The 17,970-nt window shown below is 39.0% G+C and overlaps 1 protein-coding gene across 4 annotated transcripts in view; it reads left to right on the forward strand.

Annotated features, from left to right (window-relative positions):
* The window catches only part of C2H8orf34 (chromosome 2 C8orf34 homolog), a 234,015-nt gene that overhangs the window by 152,647 nt on the left and 63,398 nt on the right, over positions 1-17,970 (forward strand). For all 4 annotated transcript variants that reach the window (XM_034763055.1, XM_034763056.1, XM_034763058.1 and 1 more), the window contains exon 8: positions 3,466-3,601. In XM_034763055.1, the coding sequence (XP_034618946.1) occupies positions 3,466-3,601 (136 nt within the window). The remainder of the gene's footprint in view (positions 1-3,465; positions 3,602-17,970) is intronic.

The following is a 17,970-nucleotide window of genomic DNA, read 5'->3' on the forward strand; positions in this document are numbered from 1 at the left end:
GTAAATTGACTTCAGTGGAGCTGACATTTTACATCAGATGATGATCTGGCCCAAAGAATTTAATTTTTTTTATTTTTCATTAGGCAATAAAAATGTTATTGTTAATGCCGCCTTCAACCAGATCTAGATTAAGGGTGCCATTCAAAAAAATGTTGTTCAAGTTTACTGTTACTTCTTCAGGCTTAAAGTTTATATCTTATTACTCTGCCACCTTGTATGTGTGTTGTTTATTAAATGCCCCCAAAAGAGTATCTCCATGATAATGATGAGCAAGTTTTTAGGGCAGTGCCTAATGGGGCCCCATTGTGCTAGGCACTGTACAAACAGAGTAGTAGATGGACCCAGCCCTGAAGAGCTTACAGTCTAAATAGGCAGGGCGGACATAGTGTGGGGGAAGGGGTAGAACACAAGCAGAGTGAACAATGTGGTGGGAACAAACGTTGTTAATTCCATGATTCTGGGGACAGTGCAGTTAGTTTGGAGGGGAACAGCTAAATGTAAAGAGAAGTGAAGGGAGGGGGGACATTGAAGGGAAGAGGGTTGAGGAGGGCAGGGAAGAAGAGAGTAAGAGAGATAGGAGTGAAACTGAGGGGAAGAGACTGAGATAGGAGGCGGGTTTGGAGCAAACGACCAATAACAAAGGGCAGGAAAGTCCAGTGAGACTTATAGAAAGCTCTCTGAATGTCTGAAAGCTCCTGCTTTTGCAGCTGCTTGCTCCTACTGGCTAGTCTGAGGCTGGTTCCTCCCTGCAGTTTCCCCCAAGACCACATGGCAGAGTGGAAGGTTAGAAAGATATCACCTGTGTCTTATGCCCCCAGAGGGAGTTTTCTGCTGCACAGTTCTGGATTTTGGAAGAGGGGTGCTGGGAGAAGGGGTGGCCGGCCCCATTTCGGCCCAGCTGGGCCCCATTTCACCCCCTTCCCCTTCTGTGCAGACATTGCTGCTGCTTCCTACCAACTGAAGTTTCTTTATCTTTGCTACTATGATCAAACTCTAAAATGCAGCTATACAGCTATGAGCCGTGATCTCATAGGATACCATAAGCAAGCTCGGTCCTTGGCCACGGTTAAAGAAAACCAAAAGTGCTGCAGGTACTAGTGTTGGTGATTCCACAGGTGGTACCTCATCTTTTCATATACACAACAAGGAGCCTTATTGCTTCAACCCATATCTTCTCTGACTCCCCATTTATTTTAGAATCCATTTCAAAACTGCCTGTATTGTTTATAAATTTGCGGAGACTCTCTCTTCCCTCCCTCGCTCCCTTTAATTTTTCTTTATAGCCTTCTTAACCCCCTCAGCTCATCTACCATCAGCTGCCTTTGGCTGTTCCTTTAATTTCTGTTTATCTTTTGACCCTTTGAAAATTGTGCATTAGATATGCATTGTAGAAAAACTGAGTTTACAGGTGCATATATAAGTAGGGCCCTACCAAATTCACAGCCATGAAAAACATGTCACGGACCATGAAATCTGGTCTCCCCTGTGAAATCCGACTATTGTAGAGGAGACCAGATTTTACAGAATTGGACAGCTGGAGAGCGGTGGCTGCTGGCCGGGAGCCCATCTCTAAAGGCAGCAACACTGCCAGCAGCAGCAGTGCAGAAGTGAGGTGGCATGGTGTGGGGGGGATGTGTCACTTCAGGGGGGCAGGACTGGCCTTACAGGTGGGCAAATGGGTGACCACCCAGGGCCCCATGGTCAGCGGTGCTGTGGTCACCCCCCCACACACACACACATACAGAGCCAGCCCAAGGCCCCTTTAACTCCCAAGTGGTCAGGCTTCAGCTGCAAGTCCTGGAGGGGCTATGGAGGGACAGGACTTCCTCTTCCTCTGCACGGGCTGTTCCTGAGGCCAGGTCACACACATTCCTAGGAACCTTCCCCGGCTGCAGGAAGCTCGATCACTGGCTGGGAGTCCAACTCCGAAAGCAGCGCTGTTGCCAGCAGTGCAGAAGTGAGTGTGGCATGGCATGGCATGGTATTGCTACCATTAATTCTGCACTGCTGCTGGCAGCTGCCTTCAGAGCTGGGTGCCTAGCCAGCATCTGATTGCCAGCTGCCCAGCTGTGAAGACAGCAGCACAGTAGGGAGGGAGGGAGGGGTGTGATGCTATTCATAAGAAAGGTGGCCATTTATATCACTGTTGTTATCAGTTACACAATTACCATAAATCTTGTACAAAGTATGTCATGTAAGCTATGAATAGAAAAGTTGTAATTTGCTAAGTATGATTATCTTGTTTCTATGCATGTATCATATTTGCATCTGAAGTTATGAATATTGGCAATGTACTTGTATTTTAAATGTGTCGTACTCCTGGGTGACACCCACCAGATAGCTGTCTAGCACTGATGTAAATCTATGTATTGTCGGCCCATTAGGAACACTCAGCTCTCATAATGGACCATTGAAGAAACTCATCTCACTCAGTAAGTCTGCCTGCAGATGCCTCAGACAGCAAGGAGTCAATGGCCACCCCCTGTGATTCAGCAAAACATGCAGGGGCATGTGATATGCTCATGTGACCCTAGACCCTATCTTGGGCCAGTCATTTTCCATGGACAAGGGCCATTGGCTCTGTTTGGGAAAGTAAATTTCCATGCATGTGGCAAAGGATATAAAAAACACCTGAGATACTTCCTCTACCAATCACACTGCTTACATATTTGAAGGGTGTTGTAGTGGATTGGGCACTGGACTGGGAATCCGGAGACCTGGTTTAAATTCTCAGTTCAGCCAGTGACTTTGGACAAGTTATTTAATCCATCTATAAAATGGGAATTATACCTCACAGGCTGTTGTGGTGATAAGTTCATTAATGCTTTTGAGCCACTTAGATACTACAGTGATAAGGGTCATATAATTACAGACATTATAAGTCTGTGTATGTATATGTAATATGTGTATGTAATAAATAAAAATTAATAAAGCATAATATATTTTCCAGGTTAAGCAGAATCTCTTTGATTTTTAAGAATACATTTTGCAGTGCTAGGTAACAAGAAAATACAAATCAATAGCAATCATGTCAAGAGAAGATGCAGCATATTCTCCCAGTAACTGAATGTCCCTTTGGATTGGGTCCCTCACTCCCTACAATTAAATTGAATAGTCGGTCACCATCTTTCCACAGATAAATTTGCAAACTTCTGGTAAATGGATTGGTGAAACAGAACTTGAAAAAATTGGCAACACTGTCTGATATAATACATATTTTTTCTTTTATACTGTGTCATATTTCTAATGTCCTCTAGCACAATATATTTGTATGTATGTATGCAAAATCGCCTAAAAATAATGTTTCCTTTTTTGTGAAAGTAATTATATCTGTCTTCTTCCCAATGTTCAGTAGCTGTTTCACGTCTAACATTTCCTTATTGACTCTACAGGAGAAATACCCTTATTGTTGCAAAATTTTCTACAGCGTAATTTAGTTCATCCACTCATTTTGTGTTGTTACAGAGGATCTTGATGATTTAAGAATGGAAGGAGTAACCAGTGTGATGACTTCTGGGAGTAAATTTAATCAAACTCGAAGCACACATCCTGCTGAACCTCAGGCGAAGGTCACGTTGAACATCTGCGCAAGGTGTGCCAGGTAAAACAATAGCCAGTCATAATAACAAGTAGATTCTTTTCCCCAGCTTTTTTAGATAACTACTATGCTTACTTAAGGGTCAAGGAGTGACCGCCCCTTTGCTAAAGGAAAATAACTTTGCTCCTAGCTATCCTTTGGCCTATTTTGGCAACTGAGTTTTGTGTAATGTGTGATACAGTTCACATCAACAGTGAATCAGAGTATAGGTAGTCTTGAGCCTGACTTCACAGCTTGAAATTATTTTAAGCCTTTCTGAATTTCATTAGTTATCTGAGCTTCTGTGGCTTTTCAAGAGATGAATCAGGGAATTTAGCAGTTCAAAATCAATTTAAAAGCACCTGTATAAATTGAGGTTTAGTTGCACAGGTGCAGTTCACGATTTCATAAAGTTGCATCTTAACAGTTCATAATCTCATCCTGTTTCACCTCTTAGAAATACTTTAATCAGTTTGAACCCTTTTTAATTTTGGTAGCTGGAAGTAATTTTTGTATTTCCAGTATGAGGGCGTACAAACAGCTTGGTATTCCTGAAGCCAAGTCAACTAAGAATGCAACACTAGTTGAAATGCCTTAAATTTTAGATTTAATCTCTCTGTGTAGACACAAGATCATTTAGAAGAAGGATTTAAGCCTGTTTAAATGGCAAAACTAGTCTTTTTACCCTTAGGTAAATGGCATAGATTAACAAGACCAATACAGAGGTTTGCTAATTTTCTCTTCTTGCCTTTGCCACTGGCTGTTTTGTGTTTTTTAGAGGGGATTAGCTACTTGTATATAGAAATAACCTGTGGTGAAATCAAATTGGTAGTTTTGGCGTGTGCCACCCTAGTTTTGTTTTTTCCATTTTAAGATTATCGCTTTTTAAAATGACACCTATTTAGGGATTGTTTGCACTGTTGTAACCATGTTGGTCCCAGGATACTAGAGAGACAAGGTGAGTGAGGCAATATCTTTTATTGGTGAAATAGACAAGCTTTCAAGTTTACACAGAGCTCTTCTTCAGGTTTAGGGATGTTGATTTGAAAACACTTGCTGGTACTCCTAATATACCCACAGGCATGCTAAATCCCCATGCTGTACCACATTGTCTGCACTGTTCCGAGGATGTTATACCTCTGAGAATTACATGGCAGCATTGTCAACACAGCTGAGTCAACACTGTGAGCTGTAAAGCCTGTAATTCTCAAAAATTTTGCTTTTGGTGGCGAGGTGTTGTATCTTCAGAAATGACTAAAATATAGTACTGTACTCTAGAGAGGAAATGACTAAAATAGGGTACTGATGACCATCTTCCTAAATCATAGGGAATAAAATGCTAATATTGTGCAATATTCTTCCAAACAACCAAATATGTAGTAACTTACATTTTCTCAACTCAGTGCTCATCCATATGTTAAAAGTTGGTAACAAGTAAATTTAGGAAGGTTTGGGTTTTCTATATGTAGATGTGTACAAAGATTTAATACAAATACTTTATATGGATCTATTTTTAAGGAGTGAGGTTAAACCTACCTTTGGAAGTGTTTGAATTGATACATTTGGTGTCAATAATTGCATTGAATTAATTGTTGTTGTAATTTCATATTACCTTTCACATCTCTTTATTATTTTAAGGGTTAAAAATGAATAGTTCCATGTCCTGCTTACCATAGTGGCCGTGGCACTCTTATGAGGCAAGAAGTCATTCTAGGAGCCATACAGCTGTTGTTTGGCCACCAAATCCAACTCACCCCTATTCAGGGGTTGAATCTTTGAGCCAAATCTTGGCCTACTCTAGGGCCCCTCTGCACCACTCTAATGGTGCACATGGACCTTTAGAACTGCCTTAGATGGGCAGTTGAAGATTTCCCTGGTGAGGTTTTTCCCCAGAGGCTAATTCAATGCTGACTCAAAAAACTGTGGGAGGGGACAGTTGTGAAGGAGAGTTATAAATGCAGCTTTGCTGGGCCCCATGTGTGCCAAATAGTGCTCATATGCACCTATGGGTTGATCTGTACACTTCCCTCTCCCAGCCCCATTTGATGATGGCAGAGAGTACCTGACTGAAAATGTATGTCTCCCCCATACTCATCACCTGAGTATCTGAACACCTGCCTCCATTCCTTTGGCTCTTGCTGCTGTTCATCAGCCTCTTTAAGCTTCCAAGGAACCATAGACCTTTCTGCCCCAATGCCATTGGGGGAAAGCTCTAAAGTTAAAGATGGGAATTGCCATTCCCCTCAGTGTTGAGGGGACTTTATCTTTCTCTTCAAGAAGGTACGAGGTCCAGGGATACTACTGGAGCTTCAGCTGCTCATGACACAGTAGTTGGGAAGAAAGCCACTTTTCTCCTCTGTACTTGGTGAAGCAGTTGCCTCCATGTCTTTTGTTTTCTCCACAATGGACTGCTCCAGTGGGTTCTACATCCAGCAGCCCAGCTACTGGGTGGAGTGAGCTACAGGAAGCATACTATGCTAGTACTCTAAAGACTGCTTTAGTTTCCTATTGGTTTCCAAGTGCAATTCAGTACGTTGATACACGTCTTTAAAACTTTGTCTTGAGTCCTAGCTACCTGGCAGACCACTTCTCTCCAGAAGCTGGTCCAGTAAAAGATATTATCTCACCCACTTTGTCTCTCTGTTTTCCAGCAAGGCCGTTGAAGTCTTTCAATGAGTTGTTGCAAACATTCTGTGGTGTTTAGTGGAATTTGACTCCCTTGTCAGTATGTCAAAGCCTACGTTTATTTGCCTTCAGGGCATGCTGTGGTGCATATTTCTGTGTCTGAGTTTTTGCTTAAGGTTTTGGGATGGGTATTTTTATTTTCTTATTTTATCTTTTTTATTTAATTAATGTTTGTATTACTACACCATGAAACTTTGGGGTTCACCTAGACCAATAAGGGCTTGTGTCACCACCTATCCTGGGTGCTTCTGTGCTGTTCAGCTTTAACTCAGAGCTCTGATATCACTAGCCTGCTTCACAGCACAATGCCTGGTTACTCCTTGCAGAGTGATACCAACAGCCCTTCCAGTCCCAAGTCTCCCCGAACCCGTCTCCCCTACTGTGCTCAGCCCCTCTCACTATAGCACTCACAAAACCTTATCAAGTTCACTGCTCCTTCAAAGAGACAGTACACAGCACCAGCCTGTTAGTTTGGCTGAGGATTTTAATCTTCAGTTTGAAACACTGCACTGTGAGGGGTGTGTAATAAAACAAGGTTAAGTTTATTAACACAGAACAGATATTTGTGATACCAAATAGAAGGAATGGAAATAGAAATGGTTATAAACAAACAAAAGTAAAAGTATGCTTCTAAGACTAAAACCTAACTTAACAAACTAGAGTCTTCTGTTCAAGGTAGATTTTTTTCACCACAGTTGCTCTTCCAGTATGGCAGTGCTTAACCAGGATCCAACTCAGAGCTCAAAGCACTTAGTTTAATTGTCTCTTCAGATGAAGGATGCCCAAATGGCTTTTCCTCCCTGCTTACATCCTCAAGGTTTTATCTTTGTTTCAAAGTCAGGAAGCCTTGTTGGGGGCTCAGCTTGTTGTGTCCACCAGGGAGCTGACGCCATGTTAATTTTTGCAGTCTCCTCCCCCTGGTCAAAATAGTTAGGAGGCCATCTCCCCCAGTCACTAGTTTGATGGTTTTGTTTAACTTTTCTGTAAATGTACTTTCACTGCCTCTCCTTGTTCAATTTACATTGGGGACACATTCAAGCAGACTGGTCCACATTCCTTAGTCTAGGGTGGGGTGACGTAAGCCCTACATGTCAAACACATTTTTAAGAACATATTTCTAGCACATATTTATATTTTTTCGTTTATCACCTGTACGTGCACCGTGCAATAATATTAATGGACCAGTGTGCAACCAGTTCACATACGATACCTTACGTGATATCTTTTAGATATAGATTAAGACAACACTGAGCTGGTCAGGACAGCTGAATCTCACTGCTACATACCAGGGAGCCCCTTGTCCTCTGGCACTGGGGTGCTCTTAAGGTCACATTGACCTATACTGTGTTTATAGATATGCACCCTGATCATGGTAGTGGGGCCCTTTGTAAAAAAAAAAAAAAAAAAAAAAAAAAAGGGAGGGGGGGAATAAATACAAATTAATATGTTATTAGAACTTTTAGATACAGTTAAACGGTAAGCGTGTTCCCCTTAACTTCACCCATTTTATGGCTTGTAATAACGGAGCCGTATAAAGTGACTTAAATTGAATACTCCCATTTAATTTCAGTGGAAGTTTTGTAGATAGGAGACTTGTCAAATCAGGTTACCTTTTATCACAGGTATTTTGGCTGCTTGTGGAATGAATACGACTTCTTCACTTATGCATTTTTTGCTTAATTGGCAGAGATTTAAATATTGGAAAATGTGCATCTTGGCTCAGACAAAAATGTAATTTTACCCCTGCATTTGCACATCCAGGTCCTTTCACCCTCCTATAATTTTAAAATGTGCCCTGCTCCAATTCGACTCCTAGGCCAAGGCACTCTCTGATGCTTCTCCTAGAGGTCTCCAGTCTTCCTAAGAGGAGGCTTTGTGACACTGCAGAACTGTTCTGAGAGGGATTTATGTAGATGACTTCAGGAGTTCAGCAGTAATGCTTTTCAATAGTAGCCTTGTCATCATTAATTCTTTTGATCTGATTGTGGATATGATACACATTTTTATAAAATTTCTACCATAATTCTTTGCCATAATCATCATCTCATTTTATCCACTGTGTAACAAAAGATTGCCCATAAAGAGCTTCTTTTTCAGTATATGCTCCAAGGTCCTGACTGCTCTCTCAGGAGAAAGTGAGAGCTTTCTTAGGAAGTGCAGGAAATAGGAGTCTAGAAATATCCAGGCATGGGCATAATTTGAACTAACTGCAAAACGTTCCTTCTTAGATTGATGAATGTGCAGGTAGCTCTTTTTTTCTAAACCTCAAATGCTGATAATTTCCCTCATTAATCCTCTTCAATTGATAAGTATATCAAGGCTAAGATCAGTACTATTAATAAAAGGTAACATTCTCCTCCTAGAGATACGGACGATAGAGGTGTAGGTCTCGTTCAAGTCGTCACACCAAATTGCTTTGTAAAATTTTATGATACAAAAGAGGGGCTTAAATCTTCAGGGTGATAAAGAAGTTTGTTGACTAGAATACAGACTAGAAACAGAGCTTACTGCTTTGCATAAAGATGTTTCACACTCCGGGAGAGAAATGCAGATGTATAACAGCTTAAGAGTGTTTTCAAACTGGAAAATAGTAATAGAACAATGTTTTTCCCAGAACTCTTCAAAAACTAACCACAGTGCAAGTTAGGCATCATATTAAGTCATTTGAACAAAAGGGTGACATAATTCAAAAGGTGAAACAAACAAGGTTCATAGATTGCAGAAATCAGGGACATATAGAAATATCTGTAGTTTGAAATGTTTGTTTTCTGTGGTCACAGAGAAGAGAATTAGCAAAGGCAATTTTAGATAGGGAGAATAAATTTGATTTAAAACATTTGAGTAAAATGTTTGTCAACATTTATCTAATAAATAATTGCATTCCATGAAATGGCATAAATCTCTCAGCTGACTCACAAAATGGTCTGATTCACTTTACAACAGATCTTATAACTACTGGTTCATGAATTTTAGTTTTAGCTGATGAGTCCTAATCAGACATCTCCCACATGTAAGGAAAAAAAACATACGGGTTCAATATTTGCCTAATTACAGATTAGCAGAGAAGCATCTATGTTGTTACATTTTGTGACTTGCCTGTTGTTTCTGTAACACATTCAGTAATACTGTGAAAGAAATTGACATTTACTCTATAACCTGAAGAAGAACTGTGTGTAGCTCGAAAGCTTGTCTCTTTCTCCAACAGAGGTTGGTCCAATAAAAGATATAACTTCATCCACCTTGTCTAATATCCTGGGACTAACACAGCTACAACAATACTGCAAACAATGTACTCTATAAGGCTTTTGTTGATCAGGTATAAGATAAAGCCAGTGTACTTCACTGAGCAGCCATTTCAATGGAGTTAAGGGGCTTTTTTTGAAAGACCACCCATTAGCCTTATATGCCCACTGCCATGCTCAAAAGTTAAATCTTGTACTTGTGGAATCTTGCCAGTACATTCCTGGAAGTAAGACGCTTTTTGTTTTTAATAGTGCAAGGGTGCATTCATTCTTCTTAACATCAGTAGCACACAAAAAGGGGTTGCATGTGATTAAAAAAGAAATGGGATTATAGAAAACATACCCAGACACAAATTTGAGGGATTCTGAACAAGAATGTCAGAAGAGAGCACTGGTTGCATACAAATGTGTATTTCAGACAATAAATTTGCTCCATATTTTGATCTGAGACCAGCTGGACGAAGAGCACACAGTTCTCTCCTTGGCTGACCAATAAAAATAGTGAATTGTTTGGGAAATAAAATACTGTACTGTTAATCTTACTTGAGCATTTAAGAATGTTATGGAGAGAGAATCTGTATGCAGCAGTATTATAATATCACAAAAAGACACTAGTGGGACTTGGGGTCATTGAGAAACCACCTATTGGAAAATTTGATAATGAGCTATATAGACAACAGTTTACAAGCAGAAAAGGAGATGACTAATCAGAAAAGAGATTGATGCCATGCTACTTTATGTACTGTACACAAATAGTACGCTGTTACCAGGCAACAGAGAAATTAGCCAAAACATTTATCTACATTAGGAGGAATAGAGATAGAAACAAAATAAAGGAGGCTAAATGGAGTTGGACCCATCTAGGACTTCCCACCCTTACTTGTTGCTGTCTTTTGGGGGAAAGATGAGATGGCCGACAATACTCCTTCAGCCTTCACTTCAGCATGCAGTTGGCTAGCCCTCTTTCTCATCATTTATGTGGTAGTGGCTGACCTGCTCTGATCATTATGTTTCTAGAAGGAGAGGCTGATAGGATGGGCATTTGCCTCTCTGTGGTGCCATTTGCTCTATTGGAGTTGAGCAGTTCCCTCACAGGGGAGATGACTGTTCATTGGGCCTTGAGTGCTCTCCCAAACCAGATTTTTGCATAGGTTGGATAAGGCTCTTCTCCTTTGAATTCCTTTCTGCAGATGATGGAGCCAATGACATCATTGTCACGGGGGAGTTCCATGATCAAAGGGATGGGGTTCCTTTCTATCCCTTTTCCATCTCCGTGCTTCCCTGTCTCCCGTATGCTGTTTAGGAGTGAGTGTGGGATGGATTATTCAGCCAAAGGCCCTTCTCTCCCTGTCTGAGCTTTGTTTTGGGGATGGCAGCTAATCGGAAGCATTTCAAAGAATGCCCCTTTGAAAACTCTTCTGGGGTTGACTGGCTCTTAACCATATAAGAATCTTTTCTCCCTTATTTTGGACTAAGTATACTTAATAATGTGTGACCATATGTGTCAGGCTGAGATGATAAAGAGACCATGGAGTTAAGTAGAGGAGTGCCTGGCCACTGGGGATGTGAAGTGTCTTCTCCCCAACACACTGCTGGCGCTTTTACAAGTTTAGTTATTGTATTCCCTCCCCCCCCCCCGTAGCTAAGATCCTTGATATGGTGTTTCTTACATTACTAGAAATTGGGGAGAGCAAAAACAGCAGTCCCACTAAGCCCTGATCTGCATTTTCCTCTCTTTATAAAATCTGTGATAAGATCATGTGATAAAAGTAGGTAGAGTCTATTAGAGAAATATCAGAATTTCTTCCCTAAACCCACTTTCATTCTGCATCAGTATGATTCCCGTTTGTCTGCTAGATTCATTCCCTGCAGTGGTAACTTTCTTCAAGCAATTGAAAGGCTAATTTATCCATATACAAATTTAAATGTGTTTTATCTAATGTGCAACCTTTTATGTAAATCTGTAAAGGGACTGCATCTTTGTTTTTCTTTTATAAAAGTAAATTTCTAGCCATTTCCTTGTAAAGATAGCCTTGAAAAAGTAAACTGCTTACAACAGTTTAGAGGAACAATCAGCTTGACTCCACTTCTGCAGCAAGAGTGTTAGAGACCTAAAGATAGCCCCCTCATATACATTTGTATCTATAATTACTTGATTAAATTAAGTGTGTAGTGCAAAGAATAATGATGCAAATCCTCCCCATAATCATGATGCAGACCCTGGTATTGTGTGTCGGGGGATATATATGTTAATGTTCCTAAACTATGGGGAGAAATGGCTTCAGTATAGCAGCAATGATTTATTTCTGACTTAGTAGTTGATATTGAGTTAGTTTGGTGGGGGGAGAGGTAATCTCACTGCGATCAGAGCTTTTACTTGGAGTGTTAACTAACTGTGAATCTTGCTTCTTCAAATGATATCAAGACTTTTGGTTGTGTCTGTACTTTCTTGCCTTGCCATTACCTAATTGGGTTTATGTTGATATGTAATAATTTTTAGTGCTTATCCTTTTGGAATGGAGGATGCTGAGCATCTCAGATGACATATCCTCTAGGCTTCTTTTTTGTAATCTTTTCAGATTATTGATCTTTGGATTTAATCAGTATCTTATTTTTCCTTATAGTAATTTTTGTAAACCTGATAGAATTTAAGTGGTTGGATCTTATAATAAAATCCCCAAACCAGAGTGGTTAATAGCATTGTCTTTGAAAAGTCATGGAAGATAGGAGAGATTCCAGATGACTGGAAAAGGGCAAATATTGTGCCAATCTATAAAAAGGGAAATAAGGATAACCCAGGGAATTACAAACCAATCAGCTTAACTTCTGTACCCGGAAAGATAATGGAGCAAATAATTAAGCAATCAATTTGCAAACATATAGAAGATAGTTAAGGTGATAAGTAACAGTCAGCATGAACAAATCATGTCAAACCAACCTGATGGCTTTCCTTGACAGGATAACACACCTTGTGGATGGGGGAAAGTGGTAGGTGTGGTATATTTTGACTTTAGTAAAGCTTTTGATATTGTCTCACATGACCTTATCATAAACAAACTAGGGAAATGCAACCTAGATGGAGCTACTATAAGGTGGCTGCATAACTGGTTGGAAAACCATTCCCAGAGAGTAATTATCAGTGGTTCGCAGTCATGCTGAAAGGGCATAATGAGTGCGGTCCTGCAGGGATCAGTCAAGGGTCCGGTTCTGTTCAATGTCTTCATCAATGATTTAGATAATGGCATAGACAGTACACTTATAATAGTTGTGGACGATACCAAGCTGGGAGGGGTTGCAAATGCTTCAGAGGATAGGATTAAAATTCAGAATGATTTGGACAAACTGGATAAATAGTCTGAAGTAAATAGGATAAAATTCAATAAGGACAAATGCAAAGTACTCCAGTTAGGAAGGAGCAATAAGTTACACACATACAAAATGGGAAATGACTGCTTAGGAAGGAGTACTGTGGAAAGAGGTCTGGGGGTTACAGTGAACTATAAGCTAAATATGAGTCAACAGTGTAACACTGTGGCAAAAAAAGTGAACATCATTCTGGGACGTATTAGCAGGAGTGTTGTAAGTAAGACACAAGAAGTAATTCTTCCGCTCTACTCTGCGCTGATTAGGCCTCAACTGGAGTATTGTGTCCAGTTCTGGGCAGCACATTTCAGGAAAGATGTGGCCAAACTGGAGAAAGTCCAGAGAAAAGCAACAAAAATGATTTAAAGGTCTAGAAAACATGACCTATGAGGGAAGATTGAAAATATTTGGTTTGTTTAATCTGGAAAAGAGAAGACTGAGAGGGGACATAAGTTTTCAAATACATAAAAGGTTGTTACAAGGAGGAGGGAGGAAAAAAATATTGTTCTTAACCTCTGAGGATAGGACAAGAAGCAATGAGATTAAATTGCAGCAAGGAAGGTTTAGGTTGGACATTAGGAAAAACTTCCTAACTGTCAGAGTGGTTAAGCACTGGAATAAATTGCCTAGGGAGATTGTGGAATCTCCATCATTGGAGATTTTTAAGAGCAGGTTAGACAAATACCTGTGAGGGATGGTCTAGATAATACTTGGTCATGCCATGAGTGCAGGGGATTGGACGAGATGACCTCTCAAGGTCCCTTCCAGTCCTATGATTATAATGGAACTTTTGTACAGATCTAGACATAGCAGACATCTAAGCAGAGACTGTGAAACTTGCTGAAATGCTACAATGGATTTCAGAGAAGTAAAAGTGCTTTTGTTTAAAGAGAGAGAGTTATCTTTTTTATTTTAAAGTTTTAGTTCTAGAGCTAGTTTTAAAAGTCTGCTTTCTCCCCCTGGGAAAAAATTTAAATGAAGAATTGGGATTCAAAATGTCTTGTCTTGTTTGGAGTTTATTTTAACATGGGTGAATTTTGAGATCATTTAAAACTGAAATTTTGTTTGAAAATTCAATATTTAGGATTTTGGTTTTCCTTTGTTTGCCACTGAATGCAGTAGCATGAAAGATGTCTAGATTTTTCCACACTTCTTTTCTTTTTCCTTTTACCCCTTTGTAACTTTTCAAAACATCTCCAACTTCACAGAATGACAAAAGGACAAATGAAACTCTCTACCTCTGCCATTCTGTGATTTTTCAGTTTCCTCCAGCTTTGAAAAAGTTACAAAGTAGCAAAATTTGTTTACCATTTATTGTTTTGTCACTCCTCCGATTTCTGAAAAGTTCTAAAGTTTTGAAAAGTTACAGAATAGAAAAAGGAAACTTAGGGATGGAAGGACAGAGGAGAACCCTAAACATCATTTATTATATTGCATTCAATCGCAAAAAGAAACACATTTTTAAATGTTGATAATAATTTTTTTTAAAGTAATGAAGTGAAAATTTCGATTTGAAATAAACCAAAATTTTAATTTTGTTTCCAAATTCATTGTTGAAAAAATTCATCCAAAATAATATTTTCTCATAAAAAAATTGGTTTTGGCAAAACCTTGTGTTTTGACAGGAAAATTTTTCAGTCAAAAAGTGTTGATCAGCTCTATTCAGTTCAATTTGGGCTGTGGTTCAGGACTGGTTCTTTGTTCTGCTCCAGTTTCCCAACCTCTAGCCATGAATGACCAAAACAAGGGTATATTGTTGTGCCTCCTTTGGCTTCACAGGCATTGTATATGGCTTAAAGAAACCACTTCATCTTTTCTTTTCCCTCTCTGGAGTACTCCACCAGTTTGGTACCACATTTGCTGGCCTAGCAATTACATTATTTGCTTGTGTGAGAGGTTATTCAGTGTCCTCAAAAGAAGAGAAACACACCGAGGAAAAACATTAGCCCAACAAAGGTTTGACTGGTTCTAGCACTCATCGCAAATTATAAACATAAAGTAATTCTGAAAAATTAGTTGATTAATTTGCTAAAGTATTGAAGTGTTGCTCTTTTACTTTTTCCTGTCAGGATTGCTCACTTTCTCACTATCATGGGTGTTGCCCTTCAATATCTTGCTATCTGTAAGTCAAAGGGTATAATCTGTACTTTCAAATTATTTTAGAGTGACTTGAAAAATGCACCAGATACCATAATCACTTTCAATCCTATGCTTCAAAAAATGTCATGGGGAATTCGCTGTGAACTTCCCTTTTAAAAAGAAGGGACTGGGTCTCTCTATTTTCAGAACCCTACCCATATTCTGGTAAAGAAACAATAAGACATGAGATTTATGTCAATGTTTCAGCCAGAATCTCAGGAGGCAGATTTTTTTCCCCCTAGTCATTACTAGATTTTCCCACTGGATAAATTCAGCAACAGTTTCAAAGCGCTGAGAAGTTCCATGAAATGATGTGTTATCAGGAATTCTGTATGCTGTCAAGAAAACTCTGTTTACAGTTGAAGCTTAGATCTCTGTAAAAGGGAAAGGGAATCAAATGGGGGGAGTGGTGGTTCATGTCCTTGTATTACATAATATTTTCAGAGGTTAAACTTTTCCCATTGAGTTTGTCTTACTGTATTATTTAATCTGAAGCTGAGCATATGAGATATAATTGTTGTTTTGGGCAGAAATAATTATCAATCAGTAAGAGAAAAGTCCAAGGATCCTTTCTTTTGAAGGGGTAGAGGTGTGTGTGTGTGTGTATGTGTGTGTATATATGTGTATATGTATATATTAAAAATAGAAAATGAATGTGTGCATGTTGAGTTCAACATCTAACATCATAAAAAATGAGGTACTAATATGGTTATACAAATGGTATAAAATTCTCACTGTATAATTGGGGCAGTTAGTGTTGAATCTTCAAAAAAGGTATATTTAAGTTGCATTTGTAAAAGTTGCACTTGTGCAAATAGGTTGTATGTGAAGCACTTGTAGTCTGTACAATTACTTAATTGTGCATACACGCATGTTATTATTAGGTGGTTATTTTTGGAAATTTGACACTTAATGCACTAAATTCGCGTCCGAGGGAACTCTATTGTAACTTTAATGACTGCAGATTAGTTCCTGGCTTTGACTGTTCTAAAGGAACATTACAACATACAATAATGTGAATAAATATTTCCTTACAATATTTTCTCTTAGCCACTCTGCCTCACTTAACAGGTTGACTTATTTAAAATGAAAAAAGTGGTCATCCCTTTACCCCGTCTTTCTCTCAGGTGTAGAATTCAAAAAAGACACTCCTCTTTTCTCCCCAAAATCAGAAACACATTTCCAATTTAAAAGGTTGAGCCCTCGTTATGTGTCTTGCAAGCTAATTCTTCATGCCAGTGTCAGTGGACTCTTTCAGTTTGGTGCTGTATTAAAGCACTCTAGTGATGAATATCAGCAACCTCAGTGTATCTGCTGGATGCAAACCATCCTTGGCAAATGGCACAGAGCTCCCAAGCTTGGAGAGGTATGTTTGCTAGAATCTGAATCACTGGATAACAGTTTCATGCAGCTCTTAAAAAAAAAAAAATCACAGGAGAAGAAAGAGTCTGAAAAGACTGACAAAGATTGCAATTTTTCTCCTCAGAGATAATGGTTTGAAGCCAGAAGCAAATAAGATTGCTATTAGAAGGGTTAATTCCCCATCTTATAAAAGGATTAGATAATTCACTCTCTTCATGGATTCCTTACTCTGGGAAATGTATTTCCACTTTTGGTTCTACTCAGAAAGAGCTGCAGAATGTACTTATTTAAATGCACAAAGAACCACATTCATACATTTTGAAGAGGCAAATGGCATACAGAAAAGGTTATTTTTCAGACTGTGTCCATGTTTAACTTTGCTCAGCAAGTGAATATTCTAGCTTTACCAACATTTATGACTCAGAATAAAACATTGATAGCATGGAAACGTATTGTCCACACAGATCTTTGAAAAATTGACTGAAAAATAATGTTCTTAATTTGTAAAAAGAGAGCAGATTGCAAACAAAGTACTTTTTAATGGTTATTTCTGTGAATCAGTTACACCACTACAGTATATGCTGCAAGGCAATGTGAAACAACCCTCTTTAAAGTGTGTGTGTGTGTGTGTACCTAAAATCAGCATCGAGCTCAGAACGTGTGTACTCTACATACCGAATAGTTCTGCTTGAAGAACCTATAGCAGCAATAACAGCACTGTCTCTTCTTCTTGAGAATTTTGCACCACCTATTTAAAAAAATTACAAATCCCTATCATAATATCATAAGTAGTAGCCAGGGGCTAAGCTCATGTTATATATGTGTGTATATTAATCTCCAAAATTCTGTTAGCAAACTATTGTTAACCATCTATACAATTATTTTTCTAGTCTTGCAGCTAAACATTAGAAGATCTTGCATTTGTATTAAGTGGCCTGTATTGCTTTAATCCAAATATCTTTATAATCTGTTTTATAATAGAGCTATTTCCTGAATTATGGCTTATAATGAAAATAGAAGATATGGCACTGTTTTTATTGCAACAATGAAGCATTTTGTAGTGTTTCCCACTGGTGACTCAGTCTTGTGAGGTGTCAAGTGCTCTCAATGCTCATTAACTTCACAATTCTGTACATCTATTTTTTGCCCTTATAGTTCTAAGACCCTTTTCCTTATAGTTTGTTAATCTTCAATTTGTCTGTGTTAATGTGAAGGCCTTGTCTGCACTAGGAAAAGGTTTGCCAGTATAGCTATACCAGCACACCCCCCTAGTGGAGACGCAGCTTATGCTGACAAAAACACTTTGCCTGTATTGCTTATACCAGTTCTCCAAATGAAATAAACTGTACTAGCAAAAGGACTTTTTATAACTGTGTTTACGCTCAGGCTTTTGCCGGCATAGCTATGTCAGTTAGTGGCATGATTTTTTTCACATTCCTGACCAACATAGTCTGATAAACTTTTAAATGTAGACCAGGCATAAGCCATTCTGCAGGCAGTGTGACCGTAACCTAGAACTTTGTTTCTCCCAAAATAATCATATCATATCACTCAGTATAACTGCTGCATCATATTTTACTAAAGTGAATTTTACTTTACTTC

Source organism: Trachemys scripta, chromosome 2 (genome assembly GCF_013100865.1).
Source record: "Trachemys scripta elegans isolate TJP31775 chromosome 2, CAS_Tse_1.0, whole genome shotgun sequence".
Classification (NCBI taxonomy): Eukaryota; Metazoa; Chordata; order Testudines; family Emydidae; genus Trachemys; species Trachemys scripta.